At 40.7% G+C, this 23241-nt stretch overlaps 2 protein-coding genes and 1 non-coding gene across 10 annotated transcripts in view; all 3 read left to right on the top strand.

Annotated features, from left to right (window-relative positions):
* The window catches only part of eno1a (enolase 1a, (alpha)), a 9155-nt gene extending 3420 nt beyond the window's left edge, over positions 1-5735 (top strand). Inside the window, exons 3-12 of one of the 2 annotated variants that reach the window (XM_008318822.3) lie at positions 746-841; positions 1004-1062; positions 1826-1895; positions 2202-2335; positions 2451-2673; positions 3257-3454; positions 3690-3891; positions 4009-4117; positions 4197-4255; positions 5239-5735. In XM_008318822.3, coding sequence (XP_008317044.1) covers positions 746-841; positions 1004-1062; positions 1826-1895; positions 2202-2335; positions 2451-2673; positions 3257-3454; positions 3690-3891; positions 4009-4117; positions 4197-4255; positions 5239-5302 — 1214 coding nt within the window. In that variant the 3' untranslated portion in view covers positions 5303-5735. Of the gene's footprint in view, positions 1-745; positions 842-1003; positions 1063-1405; positions 1465-1825; positions 1896-2201; positions 2336-2450; positions 2674-3256; positions 3455-3689; positions 3892-4008; positions 4118-4196; positions 4256-5238 lie in introns of both variants that reach the window. The other variant, XM_008318821.3, reaches the window with a different exon arrangement.
* On the top strand, positions 4600-4671 carry trnam-cau (transfer RNA methionine (anticodon CAU)). Its single transcript has one exon. It is a non-coding gene; the product is annotated as a tRNA-Met (tRNA).
* A 1329-nt stretch (positions 5736-7064) lies between the features above and the next one.
* Positions 7065-23241, top strand: part of rerea (arginine-glutamic acid dipeptide (RE) repeats a) — a 151762-nt gene continuing 135585 nt past the window's right edge. For 3 of the 7 annotated variants that reach the window (XM_025059500.1, XM_025059497.1, XM_025059496.1), the window contains exons 1-2: positions 7067-7638; positions 10573-10623. The gene's annotated coding sequence lies outside the window, so the exon portion shown is untranslated. Of the gene's footprint in view, positions 7639-10572; positions 10624-23241 lie in introns of all 7 variants that reach the window. The other 4 variants (XM_017036011.2, XM_017036010.2, XM_025059499.1 and 1 more) reach the window with 2 other exon arrangements.

Genomic DNA, 23241 nt, shown 5'->3' with positions numbered 1-23241 from the left:
CCTAGTGAAAAACCTACAGTGACTGATGATGTTATGGCAGTAATCCAGGGCGCTCTCTGTGATGTAATCTGCTCTGCAGTATGATGGGAATATTGGTGTGGAAATCACAGTTGTCCGTTCATGTAATGGTGACATATGCTCAGTATTTGGGTGTTTAAAGCATACAGTATATAAAACATAATGTCTTTGAGCCGCAGCTTGTTCATTTATTTACCATTTATAATTCTAAAATGGAGGACCAAACTCTGCTCTAAATCACTTGGGCCCCACAGGCTCCGAGGAGACGGAATGGATTTTAATTTTTTTTACTCCTCCCAATTGTTTTTGACACGGTTGAAGACGAAATGAAAGACCTGTACGCATGTGTCTGGCTTTCATCCTTCCATAGATGCACTGCACATGCTCAGTTAGCAGCTTGTCTCCCTCTGTTACATCACAGTCCTCTGCAGTGCAGCCAGCACCACTTCCTCTATTTGTGCTGTAGTTCCCTCTCTGTTCAGAGTGTCTTGGCAGAAGACAGTCTCAGTTAAATGTCCCTCTCCTGCTGTTGCTCACTGAATACTAAAAAGGCCCCTGGTGGTTAAAGCTATAAACGCACATATTTGTTTATGCAGCACTGAAAATGCTTCATACTAGTCAGATGTTCCCTGATCAATGGTTAATGCTTCATCTTTAACGTCAAGGCTTGGAAGTAACACGGCATTTTAGGGAATGAGAATTACAAAATGTCCTCCGTGTCTTTCAGGTCTTTTCAGAGCTGCAGTACCCAGCGGTGCCTCCACAGGCATCTATGAGGCACTGGAGCTCCGTGACAATGACAAAACCAGATACATGGGCAAAGGTAAGGGTTTTCTAACACATTTCAACCTGTGTTCTGTTCTTCCTACCTTTGAACGTCTTTACACTGTTCATTCTGCTTTCTCTTCTCATCTCTTCTCACATCTCCACCTCTGGTTCCACGATCTCCCCCTCCTCCCTGCCTCCCTCCCTCCCTCCTGTTAAGGAGTCAAAAGAGCAGTTAAATATGTAAATGAATTCTTGGCCCCTGCCTTGTGTAACCAGGTAAATACAGTGTGAAGTAACAGGTTGACTTTTGCGCACAGCCGTGCACAGCAGCATGGAGAATGGGTTTGCCTTTTGTAAAAACTAATCTTTGCAGACATTAACAGATGTTCACAGATCCTGAAACAAACCAGTCACTAATGCCGATCACAGTCAGAGATGGAAATCTTTATTTCATCCTCATTTTGATTTAAAAAAACAAACAAACAAACAAACAAAAAAAACCCCCACCTGATTAACATCCTTCTAAGAATGGATGGGCTGTTCTGTGGTCATCTGTCTTGTCTGTGCTGAATGGTCTTCTACTGTCTGGGTCAGTCACGGTCTGCTTGTCCCTTTGCAGGTGTCTCAAAAGCTGTTGAGAATATCAATAAAATAATTGCACCTGCACTGGTTAGCAAGGTAGGCCCATTTATTGTTTGACTAATCATGATTGTCAAGTTTCTGAATTGCAACAATGTGAAATATGAATATTAAAATATTAACAGCAGTACTGACACACTCCACATGGTGACAGTTTGAGTGAATGTGTTATGCGTTCCATTAAGGTTAATCTGTGGAGCAGCTTTTGTTGGAGAAAATTTCAGTGTTAAAATAATTGGTCACATAAGCAGAGCGTCAGTGTTGTACTCGTGTCATGTGTACTCATGCTGTTATTCTAACAATACTACAATGTGTTTATTCAAAACTGACTGCATGTAGTTAGGCTCTCATGTGTATACGCGTACACATAGGATAACGTGTCGTATTGTTTCAAATCCAGGAGGTGAATGTTCGGGAGCAGGAGAAGATCGACCAGCTGATGCTGGACATGGATGGCACAGATAACAAGTGTAAGTGTTTTATTTAATTAATGACAGAGCAGCTCTGGATTTGACAATGGCTTTATATAGAGAGTGTGATTGTAATTCTTATATTCCCTCTCTGATGAGTTTCTTAAACTTTAGCTAAATGTAGAACAGTGTAGACAAGTGATTTTCAAGTGGCGGTCCGCAGGCTGAATCTGGCTCCTGACTGGATTCCAAAGTTGCCCCGAGGGTATCTGACCAGAGCAGTTCTGTGTCTTTGAGAAATATATTTGGTGACCCCTGCAGTAGAATCGGAAAATGCTGACGTTGTTTGTGTTTGACCTCTTTCAGCAAAGTTTGGTGCTAACGCCATCCTGGGTGTGTCCCTGGCTGTGTGCAAAGCTGGTGCAGCAGAGAAGGGCGTCCCCCTCTACCGCCACATCGCTGACCTGGCTGGCAACCCCGAAGTCATTCTTCCAGTCCCTGTGAGTATGACAGAGCAGTTATTTTAAGGTCCGGTAACATAAGATCATAAATGTCTTTTATTCTAAAAGGGCCTGACACGGACACAATGTCATCTTTGGTTTTGCTTTACTTCAGGCTTTCAACGTCATCAATGGAGGCTCTCATGCAGGCAACAAGCTGGCCATGCAGGAGTTCATGATCCTGCCTGTGGGAGCCAGCAGCTTCAAGGAGGCCATGCGCATCGGCGCTGAGATCTACCACAACCTGAAGAACGTCATCAAGGAGAAATACGGCAAGGATGCCACCAACGTCGGAGACGAAGGAGGCTTCGCTCCCAACATCCTGGAGAACAAGGAGGGTGAGTTCAAGTTTTGTTCCACTGCGAGAACAAACACTCACCAGCATTAATTGTTAATTGGAAACAAATATAAGGACATCGTCTAATGTTGCTCTTCACAATCTGGAGTCGTCAACAGTGAGTCTTTGGGAAGCATTTTTGGATGATAGAGCACAGGGAAGTGCTCTACTTATCATCACACTCCCTTGGTGAGAGAGGGGTGGGGGGGGGGGGGTTTCTAAATTAAGGCCAGTGTCAAGTCAAGATGCTGATATGGCAAATGCCCCAGTGGAGCAGAGGCTTCAGGAGCAATGAGAAACTAATGAAAAAATTGTTTTTTGTTGTTTTCTTTTTAAACTTTTTTTCATTGAATTTTAAAAATAAATAAACACAGACAAAGCAGTAGTAAAGTTATCATATATTCTACTTTAAAATTACACATAGTCAACAGATGTGTAGATTCCATAGCAGAGTACAGAGACAGAGATGATACAGCTGTGACAATATCAAGACCCCAATTTACAGAAATGATGTTTGGTGTCATTGGCAGAACTGGTGGAAACATACATTTGTTTTATAACATATTGATTTTTTTTTCCCCCAGCTCTGGAGCTGCTGAAGAATGCCATCGCCAAGGCTGGCTACAGTGACAAGATTGTTATTGGTATGGATGTGGCTGCCTCCGAGTTCTACAAGGATGGAAAGTATGATTTGGACTTCAAGTCTCCTGACGACCCCAGCCGTTACATTTCCTCTGACAAGCTGGCCGACCTCTACAGGAGCTTTGTCAGCGATTATCCTGGTGAGTTCAGTAAAAAAAAAAAAGCGTAGCAGTATTTTATTTGACCTATTTATTTATTTTTTAAGGAATTTCATTCAATACAATGTCTACAGCTATAGAACCAAGCTGGTGTATATTGCAATGGGATTCTACTCCCCCTTGTGGTCAGACAATATCACTGCAGATTTAGGGTTTAAATAGAGACCAGTACCGGTTCTTTGAAATAACACAGAATTTTTTTTTCATATCCTCACAGTTGTGTCCATTGAAGACCCCTTTGACCAGGATGACTGGGAGGCATGGTCCAAATTCACAGCCAGCACCGGTATCCAAGTAGTAGGTGATGACCTCACCGTGACCAACCCCAAACGCATCGCCAAGGGCGTGGATGTGAAGGCCTGCAACTGCCTGCTGCTCAAAGTCAACCAGATCGGCTCCGTCACGGAGTCCCTGAAGGCGTGAGTGTCTCCACAGCACAGCCGCACGGTTACACCTGCTGCCGAAATACAATGAGGAAAAAAAATAATATATAGTCTCCAGCTTCAGAGAGAACTGACCTTTGTCCTTACCGTCAGGTGCAAGATGGCTCAGAGCAACGGCTGGGGTGTGATGGTCAGCCATCGCTCCGGAGAGACAGAGGATACTTTCATCGCTGACCTGGTGGTCGGTCTCTGCACTGGACAGGTGACGGCTCATCTCATGTCTCATATGTTGACATCATGTACATGTTGTTGCTGTTAATTTTCAAAACTCTTTTCCACAGATCAAGACAGGAGCTCCCTGCCGATCTGAGCGTCTGGCCAAGTACAACCAGCTGCTCAGGTAAGTCCAGTAGAAACCTGTAATGATCTGAGACTCAGTCGGGCCACGGCCGTCACCTACTGTCATCTTGATATTCATTAATGAGCGTGAATGTTCACATTCAAAAGTTCCAATGATTTTTGAGGATGACTAAGACTGTGAGCTCTGTAGTCCAACAGAGGGCGCTGTCAGCATTTGTAAAAGAAGACCTGTTCTAACAGAATGATAAGTGATATTGAGTGAGCATTATCCCTGTAATGTCTGGCTACATGCCACCTTTGTGCTCTAGAATCAGACTCTGTTTATCACCAGGTTCATTTATCCACACTGAGGACTTGACTTTGTATATTGTTGTATTGTTGTAGAGCAGAGTGGCGCAGCGGAAGCGTGCTGGGCCCATAACCCAGAGGTCGATGGATCGAAACCATCCTCTGCTAATCAAACTTTTAAAAATGTCCCCAGTGCAGGATCAATAAAACTTAACTTTAATATTGAATTAGAAAACTACAAAATATAATATAGATAAAAAAATCTATCAAAGGTAAAGATAATAGTGACAAATAGAAGACGTCAGACTGTTACTGCACCTGCACAACAATTATCATTATTATTATTATTATTATTATTAAACTTTTTGGACACTGTTTTACAGAAAATCAAGACATAAGAGACACTGTTTTACAGAAAATCAAGACATACGAGGAGTTTACAACTATTTTTTTTATTTTTTATTCAGGAGTTTACAACTATTTTTTTATTTTTTTTATTCAAAGTTAGAATAAGTTTTACAGAAGCCAAACTAATGTTGCCCGATGTCTTGGTGCCAACATTAGAATACAGCTGTCACATTTACTGATTCAGAATGAAATTTAAATGGACTTTATTGTCCATAAGTGTGACAGTCTGAGTTGAGTGTCCTCTCCTTATTGGCCTGGTGTCATTATTCCAGATGACCTCAGATTATAGATCTGTCCACATTAACAAACTGTCATTATTTTCCTCAGGATCGAGGAGGAGCTCGGTGACAAGGCCCGTTTCGCCGGCCAGAACTTCAGACACCCCATCTGAGCAAGTCTCCCACCTCCTGGCCTCGGTGTGTTCAATACTCATTAATAAGTCAACCACACAAATATTGTACGCCACGCTAGGTCGCCTCCCCCGTCTGAGAAGACGGAAACAACACTGCTGAAACCCAAGGTCCAAATCTGTGGTCTGCGACATGGAGACACCCGCAGCACATCCTAATACGACCACAGTTAGGCTCATCCTCATACTGTGCTTCTAGCTCCTGTGTCTCACTTCCTGTCTGTGTTTGTGTAACCGTGTGATGAGAGAATTTCCGTTCAGCTTCTCACGATTCTACTGAGTATTTGAGCTACTGTTACTGTAGTACAAGCAGTGTAAGAGTACTGTACGTGCAACGTGTTACATTTGACGAGGTCTTGTGCTGCTGTGAGCGTTGGCAGAAATATATCAAATATAATAAACTCTATAGTTTGAACTGTGGTGTTAGCATCTTATTTCCGTCTTTCTCTCGGTTTATTTCAAGATCTAAAATACCGAAGGAGTAAACTCGGTTTATTTCAAGATCTAAAATACCAAAGGAGTAAAAAAACCCTAAATCTGAAGTATATATTTTTAGCTCATAAATATAAAGTTTGACAAAGTTGTATTTGTAAATGATTTAAAACGTTCTTTTAGATGAAGTGTCTGCAGCAGAGCAGAGGTTCTCCCTTCTCCGTGTGTGATGTAATCTGAGCATCAGTGTGAGGCAGAAACATGAGCTCTGTGCTTTGAGGCACCATCTCTGTCCCTCGGGGTAAAAAGACTGTGGAAGTTTAAAGCAGCCTCTTTTTTGTACTGCAGGCTCTGCTTAGATAAATGAGACTCTATTCAGATGTGCTATGGCTCCTCGGGGGATTGCCAGCTGGGTTTGTGCCACACCAATTCACTTTGTGTGAGGCCTGTCTGAACCTGCCTCCATTGTTGTGCCATCACCTAGGAGATGTATTACAAATCACTGACACAAAGACTCTCACCTATTAAACATAACAGATTCTGCTAAAGTCATCTGTCGGCTCTCTTTAGCAACAAATGAGCGAGTTGAACCTTTCCCACAGATAAGCGGTGAAAAGAAATCTACCTGCCGGAATAATTTCTCCTGACTTCTTAATTAACATCAACACAGATTTTAATACAAAGACTTTCTTTATGACTGCAGTGCAGAAATCCTTGCTTTTCTTTGTGTCCGATGCCATCTTGTGGTCATATGTATGCAGTGAAAATGTGGTATTTCTAACACGGATAATAAAGCAGCCTGAAGGTCATCAAATGTTCAGGCTGTTCTGAATACTGCACACTTGATTGGGCCTCATTTAAAATACAGAAAATGTCACAGTCCGTCTGGCTGTTTAAAACCATTTATAACTTGATTTTTTTAGTTGTTTTTTAAATTGTAAAAAAAATCCTCATAAATCACAAGAAATGTATATATTACTTAATATGCAATCTATATTCACAACCACAAAAAGATTGTCAAATTCTCCAATTCTATTCTGATTCTGAAGTTGTTCTATTACATTTGGAACAAAGTCATGTAATAATCTCTTATCTCTTAATTTCTGAATTAAATTTAAGATTTTGGTAATAGGCTGACCTTTTTTTTTATTCTCTTTAGTAATATTTCTTATTTCTCTGATCACTTTATTTAAAGAAACATTTAGGCTTTGGGTCTGCTGTGCTACTTTAATGTCAAACTCTGAAATCAAAATATTATAATCCAAAATTATTTTGTTAATAATTTATTGAGTTCAATATTTTTAAACTTCGCAGTCAGAATTATTACAGTCTTTAGGATCATCAGCAGAAAGGAACCTTTATCACCTGATTTGAATTGAATTTTTCGTCGAATTCAGTCAGTGTTTCAGGTTTTTCTTAATGGTGTTGGCAGATAAACTAATGGGACTTTGTTTCGATTGAAATTCTCATTTTTGGCCAGCCGGTGGCGATATTTTACCAGTTGAACTTTGAGAAACCCCCCAACTGTTCTCGCCCCAAGACGAAGAAGGATGCTGTCATGCTGAATGCCTCACACACACATACACACATTAACACACGTACACATAGCAGTCAGAGAATCCCGGCAACGTTTACTCTCTCTCCTTATTCTGAACTCCATCATTTATGACAGCATTGTGTCCAACGTGCGTTCGTTGTTGTATTGCTGCTCCTTAAGAGCAGCCATACAGGTGGCACTGCAGCTGCTCTATTACACTGTGTGTGAGTGACTGGCGACTCTTGGCTCACTAACGTTGGCTAATTGCCCCAGTGCTGCTGCTGCTATTGTTTGTTGTTGCAGTCTCCCATCAAACACACCACAGATGTTGTAGATCAAGCTCTTTAAGGTAAGTCACACTCGCCACACACACACCTTGTTCTGTTTTAACCTTTGACGTGCATCACTGAAGCGAGGAGAGAATGACAGATATGAAAACAGAATCAGAGGTGGATATACTCATTCTCGTTAGCTCTGTGGCTAATTTACCCATTAGCATGCACTAGCTCGTTAGCTCAAAGACTTGTTTGCTGTTCCTAACGTTAGCGGCTAACGCCAGTGAGTAGCAGTGATTGGCAGCGAGGAGCAGTGTAATGTCTGTACCAAAACACTTGGGTGACACCGGTGAACACGGAGCACATGCAGCAAAGGCGACACGGCTGTAGTTTGTGGAAGCGCGTTGAGGCTTTTATGCTGCTGTAGTCCTGTGAAGTGTCTTCTTCCAAGCGTTTTCTCCATTCACAATCATACAGTTTGTACTTGTATGTGCCAGGAATTAGACTGAGCCCATTCACCCATTGTCATTAGCCCATAGAGGCATTAGCCGGTGAAGCTAACTTCAGCCGGTGTCTTTGTGTGTGTTGTTAAACTTGTACTCAGTAATTGACATCTGTTGTTGGCAGGACTGGTTAAAAACAAAATTGTACATTTTTCTGACTTTTCACTGCTTTTGTCTGGTTAAATAAAAGAAATGCAAAGGTTTGTAAAGGAGTCTCGGGAACATTTGTCAACAAATGGAAGCAGCAGTTTGACCTGGAGGCAGAGCTCTTGAAAACATCAGAAAAGTAGAGTTGTGCCTCTTCTCTGTGAGTGGTTTCTGATGTGCTTTTGTGTGATTTAATGCTTTCATTAAAGGGGATATTTGGGAAGAGGATATAGAGTCCAATAAAAATAAGCCTTTAACAGAGGTTTTCTGTCCACATCAAAACAGTACGACTACAAGCTGGTGCCTTACTTTTATTAAAGTCTCACATATGACTCACGCCTGACTTGTTCACTTTCCTGTGCACCACAGACTTCAGTCATTGTCTAGTACAATATTTGTATTCATCTCAATAGGGAAAACACTCATAGATTGAAAAGCTGTGCTCAATTTTCAGTAGTTTTTCGACAACTTTGTCCAAAGCCTAACAAATGACAGTGTCTTTAAATATTTAACAATGATGTTGATTTGGCCACAAATTTCACTAGTTTTGAAAGTTGCTGTAAATGAATAGAAGTATGTGGGAACCAAGTTTATCATGTGATTAAAGGTTTTACTACAGAGATTTTGGTCTTTTTTGTCTGTTTTACTTAAACTTTACTTTACTTAAACTAAAACAAAACAACAAATATACTAAAATATTTACTTTTCGGTACCTAAAAATGTAGCTTCGATAGCAAAATCAGACACTGTTGGCTACATTCAGGTTAACATTAATCTGCTGTGTTGCAGTTTGTCACATGTTTTAAATACAGACAAAACTTAGAAATAGCCTATGTTTCTGAAGACATTCAACTATTAGACATTGGTTCTGAAAAGCAGTCCTGAACCTTATAACTTTATAGCCCCACAACTTCAGATTCAACAATTCCCTGCAACAAAGCTTCCCTAGACTAAAGTTGAGAAATGTGCTGCTGTAGTTTGTACAAGTCCCACATGTAAAATAAATTGGGCTTTCAATCTGTATAATACATTTATAATATTTAATGAACATTAACCTTTAGAGTTAATTAACCTTTAGAGCTGGTCACTAGTTTTATGCCATCTCTACTAAAATATGATGGCAATTCTGGTGAAACTCAAACATTTTGAAAGCTTGATGTGATGTTGGAGTACATGGTGTGAACATTCACCAAAATGTATAAATATTGCCATTTTTCTCTGTTTTCTGCTAAGTTTGAAAGCTATTCACCAAAACTAGTGATGATAAACAATCATTGATTTTAAAAGCAAGAAGTGAGTTAATTTTCCCACTCAGCTCAGAAATGAGCTGAATACTTAAGTGGCCTCAGTATTTCTGTCTGTCACGTCACTCATGTAATGATCCTGCTAAAACAGAATTATTTCTTTCTTTTTTTTTGTAATTATCTAAACAATCTAATTACCGTCAGTCATGTTCTATTTTATTCATGTTGAAAAAAGACATCCATAAGAGTCTTGGTGGATCTAATGTGTGCACACTGTGCTCTGTAATCAAATGAGTGAGGAAAAAAAACATTTGTTATGTTCCATAAATTCTAAATTATTCAACTGAGAGAATGTGATTTAATGCTGCCAACTAAGCCTGGAAGTGTCGCAACATGAGGCCTTGGCTGAGGGACATGTCATAAATATTCTGAGATCTCGACAGTGCTGTGTTGCAAGTGCAGGCGGTGTGAAAAATCACATTATATTTACTTATTAAACCAATCCAACACGGACAGGTTTGGCTTCTTTGTCCTGTCAGTTGCACTGGGGTCGCATGGGATGTTGTAAATGATATGATGAAAGAGCGTCAGTCAGTCAGTCAGTCATTCTCCTGGAAATCAAAGTTCATGTAAAAATGTTGCGTGTCAGCAGTTTCAGGTTTAGAATATCAGAGGGTCATGTTATGGTTAGGGAATAACAGTATGACTCCATATTGGCCTTGTGAATAAAACTGATGGGACAAATGATGAACATTTGTTTGTTTGTTTGTTTGTTTTTTTACTTGAAGTTCAAACTACACTCAGTATAGAGTATTTAAAGACAAACATGTCTTTAAATAAATAAATGAATGAAATGGTAGAAGAGTCTCAATGATCAACTTTATTTTCAAGAAAATTAAAATAACTACATCTTAAAGCTCTACATAAAATCACCATATGACACTAAAACAGGAAAAGGACAGGGCTGAGAAGTTGAGCTTCTTTGGCAGAGTTTAATGGTTCTGAAAGTGCTATTAGTCGACCAGATCTTGGCTTCTGAGCCACATAAAAAGCTGCTTATCAAGGGCTATAACTGTAGTGAACTAATCATTTATGTCCTTTTAACTGTCTTTAGTGAACGCCTTACACTTTCCAAATGCCTGTTAAGAAGGAACGTCTATGTTTGGTAAGTTGTTTTTTTTTTTTTAGCCTCCCTGCTAGCTGCTGCTGCTGCTGCTACAGTTGTTTTGTTTTTGCTCAGTACAGTTGCTTTGTTGTGATTTAATTGGCTGTGGAGGAACTAGAAGATGTTTTCCTTCTGTGTATATAATGGTGTAGTTTCCAGACACGATAGACTGTCGTAGGGTTGTTGTGTTGGCTCCTGTTAGCTGTTTTAGCTCATGCTAATGGCTCTGCTGCAACCATGCTGCAATTATCAGTCAATCTATTGACTTCAGGAACATTATGTGGCTTTTCCAAATTAACACAAAGTCCTCATATCTTTATTTAGCAACCGTTTAATGAGGTGCAGCCATTATTATTAGTGAAAGACACTGTAATTTTACCCCCATCATTCCAGTCTACTTTTGTGAACACGTACCTCTTCCATATGTGTGTGTGTGTGTTGTAAAAGTGGCTGTTTTACATAAGATGGTATTTTCTTCAGTTCATGCCTTCAGATTTTTTTTTAAATTACCGTGTGGTTTGTAAACTTGCTGGCTTAGCTTCCTGTCTTCTGCTATTACAGGCTACATGTTGATTACTGGTTTAGCACAACTCTTGACAGTAAAACACCTTAATGTTTGGTTTATGGTTTTTGTGGAAGGGGGATTTTTTTTTCTTCAAGTTTCACCAAGAGATGTTTTAAAATTGTCTATAAAACATTACAGTCACGGAGGTCACATTTTAGTTTCTTTGTTGCTTTTCATGTTATTCCGGGCTCTTTCATGTGGCTTTTTATATAGACGTGTGGAATCCTCCTTAACACACATTCACTGGTTAGCTCAGTGGTCAGAGGAGGTCAGGCTGTTTTCAATTTAAATCTCAAGAACAGCAGATTCATAAATTACTTTGACTCACACACCCAGTGACACACCGCCGCTCACTCAACATCATTCAGGCTCAGTGGGTGCAATAGCAGCAGAGTAACGATAAGAGAAGTGTAATAACCCTGCTCTTTTCCCTTTAATGTCTAATGAGTGTTTGAATAATGGCAGCACTCGGTGAGTAATATGTGGCGAATGAAAGCTGAAGTATGTGTGTGAAGAAAATGTCTTTCTTCTGACACGTGCTCAGCAGCTCTTTGTTGGATGATTTGTCAATACACATGTTCTGGAGCTCAATGTTTACATGCTGTGCCTGAATGGCATCGGGCTGTTTCTCACCTACGTGCTGTCAGTACTTTTCACTTTCACCATGGATTGTCATGAAAGGTTATTTCATAAAGCCTGGGTCAAGTTTCAGAGCTGCTGTTCAGTACAAACCACAACACTGTGGCAGGTTCCCACATCCCACAATTTTATTTTTTCCCCCCGAGCCTCCAACCTTTAGCATCTTAGCAGAGCAGAGACACCTCCTCATTTGAAGGCAGACTCCTCAGTTCGCTAGTTACAACAACATTGGCCAGCATTTGCTTGAACATGGGGCTAAAAGTTCATATTTGACAAGAAAAAAAACCTTCTGTTTATACCCAGGCTGTCAGAAATAGTTACGGTGTGGTGCAGCAGAGGGTGTTCTTTGGTCACCTTAGGCTTAGTACCCCCTAATATAGAAGCTAGAATGTTCCCACGGGAAGGAAAAAAAAAACCCCCACCATGTGGCATGATTCTCATTAAAGGACTAAGAATGCACTATTTTATTTTACTGCAGTGATTCTTGATGACTGTTGATCAACAAGAACCTGTGGATTTGAAACACAAACACAGCATTAATAGAGACCTAACAACATATAATGTATATGTGAAGTATATTCAGTTTATGTAAGTAAATATGTATTGTAAAATTTTCAATGTAGGTAGATCAGTAGCCTGGTCATTTGAATAGTAGCTCCCAAGGCAAGTGTCTCAGAACTTTTTATCCTAGCATTGCATCACAGACTCTCTTCCTGGGTATTATGGATTCATTTTCAGACATGATTTGAGAGAATAGTGACATACATACATATATATATATTCACTGATGTGTATATGCTTTATATTAACACATATATTTGTGTCTACATCTATAATGCATATGTATACACACATATCACATTTTAGTACCTGAATTCTGACATATCTATCATACTAATATGACGGGTAGCTCATCATGGAAGTAAATTGAAATATATTCAAACCCTAAAATATTTTTGGTTTGCTCTTCTGCCAGATGACCTTGAAAAGCAGGTCTAATTGCTCCTCCTAGTTTTAATGATAAATGATAATGATGATTAAAACATGTGATTACAGTACGGTGAAGTTTGACCTTTAAGCTCAGCGATGTTATACTATGTTGTCAAGTATTTTTTATCCCCAATCAAATGGATTGTATTTACATCCTACCGCCTTTGTTCAGTGGCTGCCAAAGGCTCGTTGTTGACAAGCGAGTGAATAAACTGATTTGGCCTTTTTTCCCTTTACAATGCTAGGTATCAATTTCATCTAAAGATATCTGGCTGTTGCATAGAAAATTAATGCTGTGAACAAAGGAGCAATGTTTGCTCAAAGACCTCTTGATGGGCCATTCAAGTGCCGTATATTCATTAAAAATAACAATCTGTCAGCACTTACTGACAGCGCGCACAGCCAGCCAAGCTCTCTTTATTGTTCTCCGAAGATGTTTTTCAGTTGCTCTGCCAAGACCTGGGTAATTGGCTGTAGCAAAGCCTTGCATGTGTTGTTTTAAGATATTGGACTGACACGCACACAGGGCACACTGGCAGAAATGAGGCAAGCCTCCCCTCCACCCACACCACTACCCACAGCCCCTCTTCATCCTGCCATATCCCTGTAAGTCAGAGAAGACAGGATTGTGGTGGATGGGTTTTTTTTTTCTGCAGCATCATATCTCATCCTTGTTTGATTCTGGCCTAGCGCTGCAGCTTCTGCAATTGTGCCAAGGAGATTGTATCGTAAAAACACCATCCGTGTTAACAATTGCGAGCTGTCTTGCCACATATTGCTGGTGGTATTTGATGTACTCGATGTGATCAAATCTGTTTCCTCTGCGAGCTCCGTCTCACTTCATCCTGTCTCTGTCTCTAATGTTCCTCAGGCTTGGCATGGTGTCATGTCTTTACTAATCAGACTTATTGTGTCTGCTGTTGTTTACAGGTGCAGTAAAAACAAACGTATCTGCGTGGGTTTCCATATTTTGCCTCGTTTCCTTTTGTGCGTGGGTTTTGAGGTTATCAGACTGAAATGTTGAAATTTTACATCATCCTTTTTTTTATTGTCCTCTGTGATTTTCTGAAGATTGTACAGTGGAGTGTGGAAATTGAGAAAAAGAGAAGTGGAGTGAGGCAATGGAAATGACAATGAACACATAAGTAGTTCAGTTGAAGCTGACTGCACCAATGATTTCTTTTTATCTTCCACCTGTATGTGGTTGACATTGTTAGATGGTTAGATGACACCTCTGAATGTAGACCAGACCTGCCTTTATTTATTTGGTGTAACAGACTGATGGGTAGCCCAAACCATGAATTAGGTCTTCACAATTAAGAGTCAGCCATTTGCCATCTCGGTAAAAGAGGAAAATGAAATGGTGTAGGATCAGCTGGATGGCCCCTGAGGAGAGGGAACGAAAGAGGCGGAGTGAAATGAAGAGGAAAAGGAGGAGGAGGAGGAGGAGGAGGAGGAGATGGAGTGCTTTGCTGCTGTGTATGTGTGTGTCAGTGCTGATTAGGTAAGAGATTGCCTCATGTAATGACACGGCATGGCGCTCGTGGTGCAGAAACACAAACAATGCATGCTAGTGTTTTACTGTGCTCACCCCCTGCAGCTGCCTCTGCCTCGAGATGTTTTTATTAGACATATACGCACTCACCACACAGTATTTCAGCATCCTTTAGATGGTGTTCATTTTTTTTTTTTTTATCGTTCCCATCCTTTAGATGGTGTTCATTTTTTTTTATCGTTCCTAAATTTATGTGTTCCACTTGGTACCAACAGCCACCTTTTCTCTGTGTGCTCTTTTTCTGCTGTGGTGCGATGAAAGATTGTGGTAATTAAAGGAGCACGAGGAGTCAGTGCTGTTTGCTTTCAGCTCTCTTTGTAAAAGTGTTGTCAGTATATATGTCTATATATGTAAGTGTATATTTATATCACTGAGTGCTTTCTTTAAATCCTTGTGAACATTTGCACAATGTCCTGATCATGTGAGAGAAAAAAAAGAAAAGATAAAAATACACACAGACGTCATCTGCATAGATAAGAACACTGCAATTATTTTCTAAAAGAACTGTGTCGGTTTAAAGAAAAATTCTATTTTTCAAATCCCAGCATACTGTACCTTTAAGAGCAGGTTGTCCTCCGTTCCACTTGGCTTGAACTATCTTGATTAGCAAATCTAAAAGGTCCAGTTGATTTAATTGATTATTTTATAGAGAGTTGTGTCAATAGCAGCTGTCTATTATTCAACAAACCTCTCTTTGTCTCTAATGGAAGTGAACACAGTGACTTGTTATCTTGTGTTTTTTCAGTCCAATATTGCCTATGCAGGACATTGATTTTTAACACTGGATGAAACCAATCATTCCTACATGCTTTTACAATGCACCACTTGTGCTCTGTTTGTCCTTGTGACTAACAAAGGTATTGCACAGTTGTGGTGACTGTGGTGCACATGAGGCACACAATGTGTGCAAACCTGTAACTGATGCTTTAATGGAGACCGACGGAAAGCTCAGGGTTCATGCAGCTGGAAGGAAATGACCCCTGTGACATTGTGCTGTTTTCCACTCGCCTCTTCACAAGGTGCCTCCGGTAAACAGCGTTCCTGTTCGCCCTTGCAGGTTAGGCATACCTATTGAGCCGTCTGAGCCATCACTTTAGGTGGGTGGACTTAAAGCTGGATCGACTGGGTTTAAGAATGGACATCTTGTCTCTGTAGCCCTGTATCTGCAGCCAGCACCGAGAAAATGAGTTCTGAGGATTGGGTTTAGATTTGCCACTGTAGCACTTCCACTCTGATACACTGAAGCTATCGGGAGAAGGCTGACAGAGATGGGGGGGGGGCAGAAAGAGGGAGAGTGGGCAGAAAAAAAGCAAAGCACAGCAGTGCTATCTAATAGATCAATTTGTAATAAATCTGTTGCCTCAAGCTGTTGTTGTTCGCTTCTATTCAGTAAAAGGTGTCTGGGTTTTCACAGGCAAGAAAATGCTTGTCAGGCCAGGCATACGTACAGAGCTATCAGCAGAAGAGAGGCGTCTAAAGTACAGTAAATCATTCCATGTATTCACTTTGCATAGGTCGAACACGTTCCATTGGTAATAACCTAGTTTTTTGACCAATCAATCGGGCTGAGCGCTAAGATGAGGAAGTAACGCTCCCCTCACATTAAATTTCCACGGTACCTAATACGAGCCATTAATCATGATGAAAGAGCTATTGATTAGGCCATCAGTCGTGCCTGGTCAATTATTTTGCTGAGTCGTTCCACAATGTTAGGATATGGTTAAGCTGTGAGGCTTTATGAAGGGAAAAAAACAAAAACAAAAACAAGCAGCGACAAGTGAAATAGTCCCATTATTATGACAACAGTTTGATCTTTAAGGTAACAAAAGAGTGGGCCTCCATATGGACCACAGGGGACTCCTCCTGCTCCTCCTCCACTGGCAGCCATATGGACCGTACTAATTGTGTTTTACGCCAACCATTTTCATTCATCCATTGGGGACTTGTGGAAGTGCTGTAGCTGTAATGTCACCAGCAGTGGGCTGGCTCATGAAAGAAACATTAGTAAGCGAGTTGAGAAGACAGGAAAGCAATACACTGCGAGTCAACACAATTATTGATTTTATTCAAATGTAATCTATTGTTCTTTGTTCTGGATCTGAGGCTGGTTGCTTTCTGAAATATGATTTTAATTTTTTTTCTTTTCCCCACTGTAGCTGCTGTCCCAAATTTGTTTTTATTCTCACATTATTTTCTTTTCCAAACATGAAAATCTTTTTTGAGGCCAGTTTTTACAAATATGACTGGATCAATGAAATGACAAGCTAATATAAATGTATGGTCATCATCTGACTTTCACAGTAGTACTTGCAGAGTCTTTGTGTGTTTTCTGTGACCTGTAAATCAAAACAGGTGAGTAGCACTGAAGGATAGAAAAATGCATCGACATTTTAATATTTAATTTTAGTTGATACAGCCTCTACTTTTACTTTTTAATCCTGGTGACAGGCTTTCATTTCTATTGTATTTGTCTCTGAATAGTATCAGTTACATGTTATGCTACTCTCTTGCTGTAAAAATTAATTTAACAAAAAAGATCTAGAAAAAGACATTTTCTTTTTGGTCAACAAAGAACATAAAAATATTTGGATTCAAATCCATCAATTAGTTTGTGAATTAAATTGTTGATTTTTTTATTACGTAGACCTTATGTATAGTCAGGAAAATTTACAATATGCAGTGATTTATGATTCAGCTATTTTCCCCCTGATATATACAACGTTGATACAGGGGACTAATCTGGTGGAGGGGTAGGTCTCCTGCCTGCCAGCAGAGGGCTCCTCATTTGAAACCACCTATTCTAAAGGGACTAAACCAGTGCAGTTTTCCCCAACGTGGCAAAAACCAAGAAAATAATGAAAACAATTTGCCTTAATGTGCTCCCCTGCACTAACGCTGTAGCCCCTAGTAGGACCCGACCCCCCCTTTACCCCCCAGCATACTTTTTGAACCACTGCATTAGACAATAAGACTGCTTTAAAGCACATTTATACTATTTATTCATAATTAACTTTTCTGTTCTTTTATATTTGAGCAACTGTTTTTCTTGTAGCAGAGTTCTGTTTTACCTGAAGCCGAGAGGTTCCATATTTAACTGCTTGTAAATTAGTATTCATCTCTTTTGTTTTGCAACCACAAAAATCCCCAGTTTTAAATGTTGAATGTAAATGTGACATTCACAGCATTTGCATTGCCCTTTGGGCTTGGGATTAGACGTTAAGTGTTTGAAGTGCCAAGTGTGACTGAGGCTAATCAATGTGTGTTTTAACCTGTTTATAATATACAATCATGGAAAGGGCACGTCTATTGAAATTAGATTCTAGAAAGGAGTGGAGAGGTAGGTTGCTCTGTGTGTGTGTGTTTCGTGGTGTTGCCGCTAACAGTTTTCTTGTAATTATTGAAACTGATGTTTGCCGCGGAGCTGTAAATCTGCAAGATCTCCAGTTAATAAAGCGGCACAAGCAGCAGAGCAGAAACACTGGGAAATAAAAGGCAATCAAGCCTCCAACATCCTGTCCTTTGCCCCAAAATGAAGCGGCAGAAATCCTAATTAACTGAGAGAACCAAGCAGTCTGTCTACAGTGCTTGGTTACCCAGCTCCTTCACAACTGGCTGCTATACTTTAATGAAGTTGCGGTGAATCCTTTCTTTCACTCACCCCTTTTCTCCCTCCCCGTTTCCCAGCCTTCTCTGTCTGGCTCCATCTTGCCTGTAAGGTACCTTCCCCACCACTCCCTTCAGCGTCTCCTCCTCTTCTCTTCCTCCTCCTCTTTCATCATGTCAGAAGCTGTAGATGTGACTACTGCACTGACGGAGTCAGAGGAGACTTTTTTGTTTGCCTTAAGGAGTCTGGAAGTTCCTGCACGGAAAATGGGCGATGGTTATTGCCGCTTATATGAAGTGTTGTGTGAGAAAGAGAAAGAAGCCATTTATCTAGTCCATTGATTTCACAGATCTGGTTTAGGTTGACAATAAAGTTGTGTGTGTGTGTGTGTGTGTGTGTGTGTGTTTCAGAATGCTCCTTCTCGAAGCAGCAATGTGGCAAATTACTCCTGTCATCAGCTGCTCTTATTCAAATGACATTTGATCGTTTGTCAAGTTGTAAATCAGGTTTAAAATGGCTTTAAATGGTTTATATTTGATTGTACTTCTGACAGAGTCATAAGTGTTTAAACATTACAGTATTTGCTATTATTAAAAATGGCACCCTATTATTTTCAATCCCAATCAACACGTCAAACTTAGGTTAAACCAGTTTAAAGTGCTTTTCCAGTCTGACTGGAGGGTTTTTTTGTTTGCTTTAGGGTTGGCTCAGAGTTTTGATCATCCATTAGAAACCTGGGGCTAAGTGTTTTAATTTGCTGAACAGTTCTTTTTGTTGACAAATATAACACACTTCTGAAATTAGCTGCATTTCAGATTCAGCAGTGGACCTTTGTTTTGTGCCGGGGTGTTTGTCCAGGGACATTGATTGCTCTCTATTTAACAAACTACTTAACTAAACTTCCACTCTGCTTCTCTGGCCTGGATCTAATTTATATCCAAGCAAGTCAAACAGCCTTCTGTGGCAACAAAACATCTTTTCACACCTTTGAAGGTTTTCTTTTTTCTTTTGTAATTTGTCTTTAATTGGTTGTAATTTCTTTCTAATAGTTTTCAAAATTGATTGCCTTCTCGATGATGTTATGTTCTGAGACTGATTGACTTTGTCACCTTAGTTACTGAAGATTGTGACAGGTTGTCATGGCGTCTGTGAGGTGTGTCATAGAATTGCAACAGAAACAGGTGGCCATTAGAATGTCTAGCCTGGATGCCCAAATAACATTTGTGTGTTTAAGTGTTTATAGCTCCTTGCAGTTGGGGTGTGTGTGTGTGTGTGTGTGTGTGTGAGACGGAGCTTCATCTTGTATCTGTAGAGAAGTCATTTATAATTGATTTTTCTTTTTTCTTCAGCTCGTCTCTCAGCCCAGCCAGCTGCTCCCCAATATTTACCTGCAAACTTGTCCTCTCTGCTTTTTGCTTTGTCTGTGGATGACCACAGAGCTCTTTATCTGTTCCCACCGCCCTCCACCGTGCCTTCCAGTCCCTCTTTTGTTGTTCCAAGCAGTCCAAAGGCCTCCAGGGATGAACAGACAAATAGAAGACTGTGAGAGAGGTAAAGCTTTGTCCCCACTTTCTCCCATCCATCTTTCTCCCTTGCGAGCACTCTGCCAGATAAGTTTCCGGGCCTTCAAAAGCAGCAAATCTACTCAGTGCAGGATTCACTGTCACTTAGCTGAGCTGGGGGTGTAGCAGCATCAGAAGAGGCCAAATCCTTCTTCTCTCCCTCTTCTGTCGTCTCCTCATATGGAGAAAATGCTTTTTGGCACAGTCGTTTAAAGCCTGCTTCTTTTCATAAACAACTCTTTTTCCAGTCAATCCCCAGAAAAAAAGCTCTTTTCAGCCCATCGCAGTAATAAATTATTGTGACGCTAATGACAAGTTGATTTAGTGCTTGTCACATTCCAAGTGATTCCAAATGGATAGGTCCACCGAGCAGCGTTCCATGTTGATTTGATCTGGTTAATTTTAAACAACAGAACTGGCTGGCGAGGATGGAGAGGCTGTTGCATGAATCAGGCCTTGGGATGTTTTGTTAGCCCCCAGGTTTCATGGTTGTGATTGAGTGAGTGGTGAGGGCTGTCAGGTTCTCCAATTGTTTCCTTTTATTCTTGGCACAATGGGAACAGTATGCTTGACACAACAGCAGCTCACTCGGCAAACACGTGCCATGTAGACAAAATGGGACTGTTGTGCCTGGCTTCACATTACACTCCAGGTGAATGTGCAAATTCTTGGTCAGATAAAAGGTCAAACATTCCCTTTAAAGCATTTTTCAGTTTGGTGCGACTTCTCTTCAGGGCAGAGGTTCAGCCTAGGCTGCACCTTCACCTCTGGCAGCCCTCCTACTTTCCTGGGGGACCAGCCGTCCTCACTGTCTTCTCCCTGTTTGTCTTTGTATTTAGCACTTCATCTTCTCCTCTAATCAAGAACAGGCCTGTGTTCATCTCAACTTAAACCAGTGCACATTTCTGCTTCATTTCTGTTATTCTCTCAGCCAGCGCTTGACTCTTCCCCTGGGTTTTAAGTTTTGCCCGTGCAGCTGCTGCTGTGAAGATCTAAACAAGAGGCAGAGAAAACAACAAGGACGCAGGGCTTTTCATTTTCCCTCTTCTTTCGTTATCACTTAAATGTCCTTTTAAACACAGTTCTCAAGAGAGGAAAATATGTGAGCGATTGCATTGTTTGAGAACTGAGCCCAGTGACTCGAGTCCCTTCATATTCTGTAACCTCTCATGCACTGGAATCATTGGCCTTGTCTGGAATTTTTGCCTTTAGCAGACATGTTTTCAAAAGGAAATTAAACGAGTTCAATTGTCCTTTTCTGCCTGAGTTGCTGCAACTAGAAAACAAACAGCAATAACAGTGTTACAGTTGTTATGTGCACTTGACTTCTGTCTCTATTACAACAGGGACACGTAAATAAATAAATAAATAAATAAGTTACTTGAAGGAAGTATGGTGTGTGTGTGTGTGGAAGATGTGAAGACAGCTTTTTTTGTACCGTGCATTTTACACACACGGTAACTCACTGTGTGTACATTAAAGTAAGAAAACAAACAAAAATAGACTGAACAGAATTTCAGTTGAGCAACACTTTTCTTCATCTGTCATAATTGACACCATATCTAAAGCTGCAGGCTGTAGGAGCTCCACTGCAGTTTGACATCCCAGTTTGATGAGCAACACTATGCAATAGCAGCTGCACTTTGTTTATGCATCCGACAACGTTGTCTCTTTAGATTTAGAAATGTTGCACGACAATTCTGAGCTTTTTCTTTTTATCAAGGCAAATGAGCCTTATGTATGTGAACAAATAAATGACAGGCCTGAATTGGACTGGGCGTGTTTTGGTGGTAATAAAATGAAAAGTGAAATGAAAAACAATAATGTGTGACCAGTGGTCCTGGGGGAGGACTCCAGTCTGGATAGACCCTTAAAGGAGCGCTGCATTATCACATCTGTCTCCCTTCCTGCCCCTCGGAGTCATAAACCACATTTAGTCTGCAGTGATTTCTCCTCTGTTCACCTCCTCGCTCTGCTCATGATCCAGTGGTGCGACTGCTGAAAAACCTCCCAGGCTTTTTGAATGAATCCTCTAGTATATAGATGTGTGTGCGCGTGTGTGTGTGTGTGTGCTTGTGGCCGTGGTTCTCGGCAGATCTCTGCAGCACCACCTGATTAGACTTGGTAATGGGGAGTTGATGAGTCTTGGGGGAAATTGGAAAAAGGAACAGAAAAAAAAACAGTACAGCAAAACCCCACTAGTGTGAGGAGGCAGTAATGACAGCAGCAGGCTGCCCTCCTGTAGCCACTGACAAAGGAGGATAATAGAGAAAAGAGGGAGAAATGGAACAGTGTAGAGATATAGCTGTCATCTATTGTTGCCTACGGCCACCTGCTTATTTCCTACAGCATGAGAGGGAAAAAAAGAGCTCAAACGTAGACACGAGCTGCAGCACTTCAACTTGTATTTTTATTCGCCGTCGTGAAAAAGCAGGTTCTCTCCTCGGGACAGCAGAATATTTACATCGGCGGCAGAGCTCTTTGCTCAGAGAATATTGAGTTCAGTGTGGAGGACATAAAAGGTGGCAAAGCCAAATGTAGTGGGAGAAATAAAAATGGAATCACTTAAGCACTCTGTTATTTGGAGCACATTTTTTCTGCTATTAACATGGACGGCAGTGTAATAAGTCATCGAGTCTAGTTGTCGTAGCTCGCGCCCACACAGCTCAGTGCAGCTACTGCTCACAAGTAGAAATTCACCACATCTACAGTGAACAGCCTATTACAGCAATACGACGTGATTCAGTTGGATTCTGACACAGTCAGATTTGATTCATAATTGAATTACCACGTTAAAACATCTTCATATTCCGATACTAATCCGATACGATCGTTACACCTGCGATTGTGTTTCTAGATCGTAGCCTTATTGATGACATGGGGGGGTTTAGCTACTTAATTCCTAAGACCCTCCATTTCACACGCTGTCGTCATTGCACATTCATCACTGCTTTCTCCATGTGATGTTGTAAAGTGCTTTGCATAGTCGTGCAACTGGCAGACACTGGTTAATTGTCTCTTTGGGCATTTGAGAATAGATTTTACATTAGCAGAGATAAAAGCCAGATTGGTCCAAATTTCATACAGCAGTATCGATAGGAAATGCAATATTAGGCTCCTTCAGTTCTGACTGACAACTGGGAATTTCTGGTATTTAGCCTTAAATAGGCTGCAAACTGGTAACGAGGGTCGTTGCAGAAAAGGGGGATGGAGATGTGGTGGACCTCTCTTTGTGGTTAAATACCAGAGTTTCCCAGAAGTCAGTCAGAACTGAAGAAGCCTCTTGGATGAGAGGTGAAACGTCTTTAAAAAACCCTACTTCGTCCAGTTGTCCTCGGTGTAACTATGTTTGGATGTATGTCCTTGTACAAGTCAGCAGTCATACTGTTTATGACGTCACTCTGTCAATGTCTCTGTTATGGTGAGGACACAAAGGCTTGAACAGCTGAGGTTTGCTCCTCCTGTGTGTTTGGAAACAGAGGACAATGCACTGGTTTTGGTTTTCTGTTGATAGTTCAACAACGTGTTTGGTTTGGAGGCAGTGTTCTAGTATTACTGTTCTTTACAGTTCCTGTGACACTGGCTTTGTTTATATCCTTCTCTACTGACTCCTTAAACACTCAACAGGAAGTTGCACAGGTCTGTTTTCCTGACAGACTACCTTGTAGTTCTTTGGGTTTTTTTTCTTGTAAGACAAAGTAGG

The sequence above is a fragment of the Cynoglossus semilaevis genome, chromosome 10 (genome assembly GCF_000523025.1).
Source record: "Cynoglossus semilaevis isolate Cse_v1.0 chromosome 10, Cse_v1.0, whole genome shotgun sequence".
NCBI lineage: Eukaryota > Metazoa > Chordata > Actinopteri > Pleuronectiformes > Cynoglossidae > Cynoglossus > Cynoglossus semilaevis.
Note: the sequence above shows the minus strand (reverse complement) of the source record. Positions and strands in the feature narration are given on the sequence as shown.